Source organism: Liolophura sinensis, chromosome 1, assembly GCF_032854445.1.
Source record: "Liolophura sinensis isolate JHLJ2023 chromosome 1, CUHK_Ljap_v2, whole genome shotgun sequence".
Lineage (NCBI taxonomy): Eukaryota > Metazoa > Mollusca > Polyplacophora > Chitonida > Chitonidae > Liolophura > Liolophura sinensis.
Window position 1 is genome coordinate 53,191,082 of NC_088295.1, and position 10,274 is coordinate 53,201,355.

Sequence of the window (10,274 nt, forward strand, 5' to 3'; positions counted from 1 at the left end):
ACCAAAAGTCGGACGAAAAGTGCTGCTTTTGCTGTTAAGTATATCATCAGTCAGAATATTACCTCAAGTGCCATAACCAAGGTACCTGAATGTCTAATATCCACCCATCATCTATCATGTGCACTGCCTGTTGTCAATGAATTTGAGTGCAAAAGCTTTAACGAGTGGCTAGTTGAAATGTTCATTTGACGTTGATAACAAGTTAATTGTTTAGCCTAACAAAGTAGGGTAAATAGGACTAACGACATTTATAATTCGCGTATATAACGCCATCCCTGTTATGATTCTTGAGGCCTCGGCAATAAGTTATCCACGTCGCTCTCTCGTGTATGTGACCTTGTACTGGAGCCGCTCTCTCTTGTATGTGGCCTTGTACTGGAGCCGCTCTCTCTTGTATGTGACCTTGTACTGGAGCCGCTCTCTCGTGTATGTGACCTTGTACTGGAGTCGCTCTCTCGTGTATGTGACCTTGTACTGGAGCCGCTCTCTCTTGTATGTGGCCTTGTACTGTAGCCGCTCTCTCGTGTGTGTGACCTTGTACTGGAGCCGCTCTCTCTTGTATGTGGCCTTGTACTGGAGCCGCTCTCTCGTGTGTGTGACCTTGTACTGTAGCCGCTCTCTCGTGTATGTGACCTTGTACTGGAGTCGCTCTCTCGTGTATGTGACCTTGTACTGGAGTCGCTCTCTCGTGTATGTGGCCTTGTACTGGAGTCGCTCTCTCGTGTATGTGACTTTGGAGACCGCTAACATTGCATCAGTATGACATATTTCACACTTGCAGCGCATGTGCCCATTCTTCGCTCTCCTTACACATCACTTACCACCACTAGAAACTGCTTCGGTGGCCTAATGGTTAGAACGTCTCTCTCGAAGTTGAGTGGCCATTGATCAAATCCTGGTCGGGTCTTACCAAAGACTTTAAAAAGGGTATTGGTTGCTACCGCATTTGGGGTTCACCACTGAGGGGTAAGGAAACAGAACTGGTTGACCCGGTGTCAGTATAACGTGACTGGGTGAGGTGTCATATCTGATGTCTTCGGCATGATACTTTAGTAGCGGCAGCACTTTGGAGGCATGAACTAGCCCTGCTACGAGAAGACACAATATAGGTACATGCGCCTAAAGACTCCTCGTCGTCATATGCCTGAAAACAATGTACGACGTTAAACCCCAAGCATACACATATGCATTTACACCACGGTAGACAAGTTTGACTGTTTAGTCTTAACCTCAGTACTGATGTCTCTGCGCAGACCAAATATCCGCTTTTATCAACAAACTTGTTTCTGTTTTCCGTTGGAATTATGTTGAGCGTGCTTAAGATGAAGAGAATGCGCAGATGTCAATTGCTAATTGGAACAAAAGTTGAGACAGAGATTTTTTTATTGACATTATTTCCTGCCTCATAATAGCGATCCAAGTGACATGACTGTTGAAGATTTCTGAACAAAATTTGCTACCTACAGTGACTTAAAGCAAGTGCTAGAGTATACTGTCACAAGTGGTAATGTAACTTGGCTAGGAACTTCTGTTACTACTTCTGCCTTCGTTTGAGTGAAGTATTCTCAAGTAAGATGTTAAACAACAAATAAATAAAAAAAATAAATATAAGTCTCCAGGCATTGAAGGCCCAGTATAATTTGCTGCACACACAGGCCTATGTATAAGCCTATATCAAGGGAACAATGTAAATTAATATTCCTTCAATGTTACATGCGTTAATCTGTGGACGTCATGTTATTGCACAAATACTGGAAGGCTTTGCCTGTCTGTTTCGCCTCTCAAAGGTGCGGTCTTCTAGCAAATGCAACACATGATGGTGGCCATATGCCAAAGCTGTTTCTCGTAATGACAAGGGAGTTAACTGTGAAAAGATGTCCTTCCTGTGAGAATAATCCACTGTGTTTAGACTAACAGAACGATTGCACAACAAGAACTTCATGCGTTCCTCATCACCGGCTATTGTCGCGTGGGCGAAATCAATGGAAGCCTCATTCTGTTCTAGAAGATCAACAATTTTCCGTTTTGCATTGATTCTTTTCGCAAACTCCAACAGAGACTCGTTCCCGCGTTCAACATTAATTCTGCACCAAGATTTTACCAGTTTGTTCACACGAAAGGCGTTGTTCTCCTCCACTGCTTGCCAATATCCCGGCACAAGTTTTCTGAACCAGTTGAAAAACTCGTAAGAGAACAATGCGGTGTGTTTGGCTATGAGCTCCTCCTCAGTTTGGTCAGCATTGGCGCCAGCCTTGAGACAGGCCACCATGACGTCTAGAAGACGGTACCTAATGGACATGCGCAATGCTGTATTGCCTTGGCTGTCCACAGCGTCCATGTCAATGCCGGCGTTTGACAGAGCGTATACCAGAGGCACAACTTTCATCTCCTCACAGGATGGAACTGTTCGACAAGTCTCGACTATCCGATGGAGGTAGCTTCCGCCGGTTAGCCCGTCCCGTTTGTTCACTTCGACGGCACCGGCTCTAATGAGGTATAGCAGACGCCGACAGTTCCGCGACTCGATAGCCCTTACAACGTCAGTGTCAGAGAAATCCGGACCAACATCCGTCAACTCTACCTTCCACATCCCGCCAGGTTGGTCGTATGGGCCTGTCTCACATACCAACAGTCACGAACATGACCCAAACCGTAATGTATGTCCATGCATTCGAGAGCGATGAAGACCGTGGTGTTGTTAATTCTAACCTGGGCGATAAGCAATCCCTTTGAACTTCGGTCAGTGTTTCATTATGTTTTAAGTTATGAGGTCGAAGCCGTAAAACCAGCTGTTACCAGATATATAATAAAAGACACACCTGTTGGACGATCAGACCCTCAGGTTGCTGTGCTGTCTAAACGCGGCGACTGGTGTACACGGATTAGTGTGTACATATATATATATACCTAGGCCTAAATACGCACTACGCAGTGACAGTATTTTCCGCACTCAGGCCTGTTGTATGTAACTCCTGATGTTTAGGAATGGACGGTCACTCTGTCGTTACCTACCCGCCCAGACATGTTTTTGAGGCACCTCAAACATACAACAGCTTATAATCAAAGCATTTACCCATTGACTGGTCTTGGTTTACTTCACCACTAATACCATAGGCTAACCTGCTCTAGCTTCTTGTTAAATCGTACCGTATGTGGACGTCATGCTATTGCACCAATAGCACGGTATATGTAGCTTAAAACCATGGGACGTTCTTGGCATGACTTCATTCTCCTTTTGAATTGGGCCTGAACTTTACGTAGGCACGTATGTGGGTGTTTATACGCATTGAATGGAAATACACAGTGCTTGTCATGGAAGACTACGTTAAGTTCAGCCGTATAAAAAAACGACGACTTTATCCGCCTATATAATGCAGTATGAACAACAAACAGATTAACATATTGGCAAGGTTATGCATTACGGAATCAAACAGTGTACAATGACTTCAATTATATATACTTAGTGCCAAACACTGTATTATTTTCACCAGTGATTGTTAAAATGTTCATACGATTACATGCACACCATATGAAGTGACAGTTAACCAGAAGAGAAAAACAGGTACACCCCCACCCCCCTTCCCCCATGCACCAAATGAAAGAATGCACCGATCAAACCTTCCCATTTCCACTTCTATATTTCATTCGCAAACACCAGATAAACCTGTAAGCCATTTTAAATTTTTAAATATCAAAAACATGTTTTTAAATCTTAAAAAAAATGATTTTATGCATGAAAAGTTCAAAAATGATTTCAAAAGTTTAAAAGTGACTTGTAAAGTTTAAAATAATTTAAAATGAAGGTTGGAAAGGATTTGTTCAGTTTAACAAAGACTTTGAAAACATTTGAAATTGATTTTCAAAACTTTGAAAATACTTGTATATTTAAATATATGCAATAGTTTTTTTTTAAATGATGGCACCTTATGTATACTCCAATCAGTAGACGTTTACGTACATTTTGATACATGCACAAATTCCCCAGTAATGGGGGTGAGGGTAATATACATGCATGTTCATCATGGAAATCGGGTGCTTGTCCCTGACGCATACAAATTTGCAGCATATACATAGGCCCTATATATATACCCAACCCCGCGGAATTTTCTCCCATGTCACCTTGAATGAAGACGACATCTAAAAGATTACCCGGACACTATATCTGGATACAAACTATTCCCCAAAAGACGGATAGCTTTATGAGAACAACACAACAACTTCTCTTTTCTCAGACCTTCAAATGAAGCTGGCGAATTAAAGGATAAATGACATTTTAAAGCAAAGCCAGGAAACAAACGCGGGAAAGAGACGTTTTTCAAATCCGTGGCTTGGACATGAGAGGCTGGTTGTAATCCTAGGAACAAAGAGATTTAAAGAAGCGGGTAGTCCTTGTGCCAATAGCATCGGGATGTTTTCTAAATCTCACCGAGCTGTCTAAGCCCAGACTATTCACGCTAAATCCCGCTGCGCCCGAGATTTCCGCGCTATGACTAGACCATTAAAGCCTCACACACGTCAAATGAAAAGACAAACGTCGAGAGAGAAACATTCAACAAAGTTAACGCGCATATTTGCCCCAGATGTGATGTGGGAGAGATATGGCGCTTTGACCCGAGTCAGGCCACGCTATGTAACATCACAACCTGGAAGTTAGACGTCTTCTGTACGATATATTTATGATGTGGAGAAATGATATAGAATAAAAAAAAAACATGTGAGCATTTCTCCTACACCTTGTACTCCGACTGCAGCTTCGAACGTGATGTTGTTCTTATTAATGAATTAAACATAAGAATTCGTCCGGCTTTATGTATGAGCATGTTTCCAGGAAAAAATAGGTAACAGGTGAAATGTGGCCTCTAGTAAATTTCGCTCAGTTAGGATTTTATTCTGTTTACGTGAATGTTTTAAAAGTAGCCACTTACAAGCCCCAATAACTAGCGTCATCGCCTATAAGTAGAATTTATTTTCAGAAAATGCGGTGAGGTTAATTGCAATTTATTAGGCGTCACTGGTATAGAATTACTCAAAATGCCGATAAAGGAAGCTGAATGTCGAACCACACTTATCATTTACTTACGTTGATGGAAATTCACATATTACGTGATTAGGGAAGCCAGTCTAAAGAATAAGCCCATAAATACCTGGATCTTGAGATATGCCTTGATATACGTAAAGTTATTTTTTATCCATTTACAAAATATAGAGATAACATTAAACTTACCAAATTAAAAAAAATAACATCTTAATCGAATGCATTTTCTTACAAGAAATGGACAAAAATGAAATCTGGACATTTATTTCCAGCTGGTAGGTTTCACGTTTGCTCACAAATTTAGTAAAATGTCGATGTTAGGTAACTGTCTGAAGCATTTAGGCTATAATATAGTAAACATGTCAAAAATCACCGTGTAGTCACTATAACACCCGAGGACGAATGAGAGTTTTCTCCCCAGTTAACAGTTATTTGGAAATATATATGTTTTAGAATGAGAATAAATATAGATATGAAATATTCTATACGGGTATGTTAATATGTAATATTTAATAATATTTTTCTACTTAATGTTTCTACGCCTGTACGGATCAAACAGTGAAACTTTAGTAACTGAACCGCTGAGTGCACGGTACACGGCATCGTATATAAATTCCACCTTTTATTTTAAAACTACAAGTATTTATATTACCGCAGAGTTTTTCCCATTGTTTTCCCTTGGATGTATGTTTCAAGGCCACTTGAAAGCATGTCACCAGTGTTTCTAAGTAATGGACTAAACTCTTGTGATTTTGAATGAAGAGAAGTGTTACTATCAGCTCGTTTGTCACGTTGACGGTAAATGCCACACAAATACGAGTCAAAGACGAGAAGGGCCTTGTGTTTGTACAGAGTCTGAGGGCTCGAGCACAGAGGAAGGGTTGTGTACCCAGCGGTTCAGCTAAACAGTGGACTCTCAATTTAACAACCTGCGTTACCTTGAGAGGGGATCGATGGATTAGCGAGCTGAAATACGTTACAAATTTGTTACACTGCCGACAAGTCGCGTGGCATTGCTGTTTTTTATCGCATTCTTGGCTCAGACTCTGGATAAGTCACCTTATGGTAAAAAACATGAAATTAATTTTACGTACCGGTACATTTTGTGGGTCTCGTGTGGGATTTATTTGATTTATTTATATGATTGGTGTTTTACTCCGTACTCAAGAATATTTCACTTATATGTCGGCAGCCAGCATTATGGAAGGAGAAAATCGGGCAGAGCCCAGGGGGAAACCCACGACCATCCACAGCTTGCTGTAAGACCTTCCCACCTATTGCCGGAGAGGAAGCCAGTCCTCCTGGCGTCAATTTGCATTTTCCTCATATTAAATAATACTTGACTATTTCCTTAAAACGTCTTATTTGTTGTTAAAAGTAAAAGTCATTTAACTGTACATGTAATTTAATTTAGTAATTTAATTAATTACACTCCACAACTACGCCAGTGCAGTAAAAGCTGTTCAGCTCAGTAAGTGTGATAAAAAAAAAAAAGCTGGATTGCATTAAAATTGCTGCATGAGTGAAATGTCATATACATCACATTTGCGTAAACTTATTTTAAGCCTTATACAGATAAATATAGATAGGGATGAACGCCTTAATTCTCAACTTCCTTCATGTTTATATTCCGACTGCATGCAGATTGGGCCTTATGACCTTTCATTTTTAAGTATTATTTATTTTTAGATATATCTGCGTTCATGTGGGGAAGACTGTGTGCGTTGAATTAAAATTCAGCTTTGAACTGTCAATCATTTTCACTTGAATTGTAGTGATGGGCAGAACCTTAAGCAGTATGCCTGTTTCTACATTACACGGGTAAACATGTCACGCCAGGTTGCTAGGGACAACACTCTCCTCCAATCACAGCCACCTATTTCAGAAAGGGGTGTTTTCACCCTATATCATCCAGACGCACTCGCGTGCCCGTCTGTTTTTACCGGACACGCTCTGATGTACTAGACCATTATTCCATGAAAAGGTTTGACAACTGGAGTTTAACCGTAAGTTCGATCAACGTTCATCAAAATGTCTCATTCTCGAGTACAACGAGCACTGTTTGAGGTAGTCGATCACAGTGAGCTGCAAAATGAGCTCAAAGCAGAGAATAACCAGACACGGGAGGAAAGTAAGCGAAAGTGGAATTTTGATTTTAATGGTGGTTTTCCTTTACAAGGCCGTATCAAGTGGCTGGCCATGGATCCTGACAATGACGTTGTGCCGGGGTTTTATCATGGACGCCAGCATGGGAAAAGTCGGACATGTAACGCGCAACTGTCGTTAGAATGCAAGAGGGTTGTGGGAGCCTGTGTTGATGCTGAGAATGGTTATCCAGCCAATGGTGAAATGGCTTGCATAACCTCTGATAACCAAGTGTCAAAGACAAAGACAGCCGCAAGTGACATTCGCAGGAATACCAAGAAGCACATCGACTGTAGGGAAACAGCCATGGGTGGTGCTCACCACAGCCATACTGTTCCAGCTGGAGATACAGATGATGAAATTGGTGAGGTGGTTCCTGTACTTACAGATGGTGAAACTAGTGAGATGGTTCCTGTACATACAGATGGTGAAACTAGTGAGGTGATTCCTGTATATACAGATGGTGAAACTAGTGAGGTGGTTCCTGTACATACAGATGGTGAAACTAATGAGATGGTTCCTGTACATACAGATGGTGAAACTAGTGAGATGGTTCCTGTATATACAGATGGTGAAACTAGTGAGATGGTTCCTGTATATACAGATGGTGGAACTAGTGAAGTGGTTCCTGTACATACAGATGGTGAAACTAGTGAGGTGGTTCCTGTACATACAGATGGTGAAACTAGTGAGGTGGTTCCTGTGCATACAGATGGTGAAACTAGTGAGGTGGTTCCTGTACATACAGATGATGAAATTGGTGAAGTGGTTCCTGTACATACAGGTGGTGAAACTAGTGAGATGGTTCTTGTACATACGGATGATGAAACTAGTGAGGTGGTTCCTGTACATACAGGTGGTGAAACTAGTGAGGTGGTTCCTGTACATACAGATGGTGAAACTAGTGAGGTGGTTCCTGTACATACACAAAGTGTCTTTCGTGAAGAAACAAAGAGAAGTGTTGCATATATAAATTCAAACAAATTACCAAGACGAGGCGTTCTTCACACAGACAGGACGGGAGTTGCCATTTACGCATGTAGAACGGAAACTAATGTATTTCACACGGATGGAATTATGGAAGGTGTCATTTCTACCCATACAACAGGTATCTCTCGCACAGGCACAAGTCGAGGTGTCATTCGGTGCGCATGTGCAATGGGAGGAGTCCTTCATGCAGACACAAGAGAAGATGTCATTTGTACATGTATAGCGGGTGATGTCATCAATACAGATACAACTCCAGTTGACACTCAGTCGGGCAGAGGCAGACACGTCTTCCGTTCTAGTTCCCTGGCTATCCAGGATGAGTCCAGAAAATACATGGAGTCTGTGGGTGGTAGGATGTCTACTCTAGCGAATACAACTGTTTTGAAGAAGCAGCCTTACTGTGACACGATAGCAGTTAACAGTGGGTGCCCGATGGACCCGTTTGATTGCGGTCGTTCAAAGTAAACTTCTGTTATTTGTGGCAGTTTGAAAAACTACAGCTGCAGTACGTGGCGAGTTTTTACCAGAGTTATTCTGTATCGGTGATCCATTGGTCAGGTTGCTCACGTTCCACGGACGGTTCCGAGGTCAGCTAGATTTCGTAAGAGATTCTTTTTATGTCCGTCCTTTCAAGTAACAGTCGGTTAAATTATGTGTTATTTAAGAAGTGTTGCTTTTGCAGTTATGTTTGTGGTGAACATGCAATCTTAAACGCCCTAGCACTAGCCGCTGCTCACGTGACACTGAACAATATGTCTATTTTGCCTTCATGTGTTGATGTTAGTGAAAAACAAAGGGCACATGGCATATGTGATAACAAGATGGAGTATACATGGAAATGCGGATATCAAAAGACAACTAGATCAAGCTCATTACATCGCTTATGCAGGGGTCATTACATCGCTTGTGTAGGGGTCACTTCATAGCTTGTGCAGGGGTCACTACATAGCTTGTGCAGGGGTCACTGCATAGCTTGTGCAGGGGTCACTACATCGGTTGTGCAGGGATCACTACATAGCTTGTGAACGGGTCACTACATAGCTTGAGGGGGCCGCCGTGGTTCAGTTGGGTAGCGCGCTAGCGCAGCGTAATGACCTAGGAGCCTCTCACCAATGTAGTGGCTGTGAGTTCAAGTTCAACTCATGTTGGTTTCCCCTCCGGCTGTACATGGGAAGGTCTGTCAGCAACCTGCGAATGGTCGTAGGCCACCATAATGCTGGCCGCCGTCATAGAAGTTAAATATTCTTGAATACGGCGTAAAACACCAATGAAATAAATAAAATAAATAAAATAGCTTGTGCAGGGGTCACTACATAGCTTGTGCAGGGGTCACTACATAGCAAGTGCCGGGGTCACTGCATAGCTAGTGCCGGGGTGACTACATAGCAAGTGCCGGGGTCACTACATAGCAAGTGCAGGGGTCACTAGCTAGTGCAGAGATTAATACATCACATAGATTGGGATCACTACATCGCATGGACAGAGTTCACTTCACTGTTTGTGAAGAAGTCACTCACTCAGTGGTTCCACGTTGTTCACACAGGCGCTTTGGCAAGATACATGTACACTTATCGCCATTATGAGACCCAAGGCAGTTCTCTTTTTATTCTCGTGTTATTCACGTCACGAATGAAATGGTGGCGCAAAACTTTATACTTGTTTGACTGATTTTATATACGATAACCATCACTATGTTGTACTGTGATGTATTGTACAGAGAGTTCATGCGGTGGGATAGGATATCAGGAATTGGTTGGATATCAGTGCATGCAGTAGGGTGGAATATCAGGAATTGCAGTAGGGTGGGATATCAGGAATTACAGAGCTGGAGAGAAGTGATATTCAACAACGGCGAAAAAACTGTTTACCTTTTCGGGTCCTACTTTAAATGGCCGGATTTGTACATCTGTAGCGGAGCGATAACCACCATCCAGTTGTTCACTTTACAAACATGCAGACGGCAGTGTTCATAAAGGGAGATAACTGAGATTATTGCCTCTTGCCTCAGGAGCGTGGGGTATTACTTCTTGAGCATTCCTTGGGAATGTGACCGTTGTACATATTATACATGTTGACCAGTGGACCATTCCGCATCTGCCTATCC

The 10,274-nt window shown here is 42.2% G+C and overlaps 1 protein-coding gene across 1 annotated transcript; it reads right to left on the reverse strand.

The window, feature by feature from the left end:
- Positions 1-1,732: 1,732 nt before the first annotated feature.
- Positions 1,733-2,590, reverse strand: LOC135462030 (uncharacterized). Its single transcript, XM_064739368.1, has one exon. The coding sequence runs from the start codon at positions 2,588-2,590 to the stop codon at positions 1,733-1,735; it is 858 nt and encodes a 285-aa protein (XP_064595438.1).
- Positions 2,591-10,274: the final 7,684 nt, after the last annotated feature.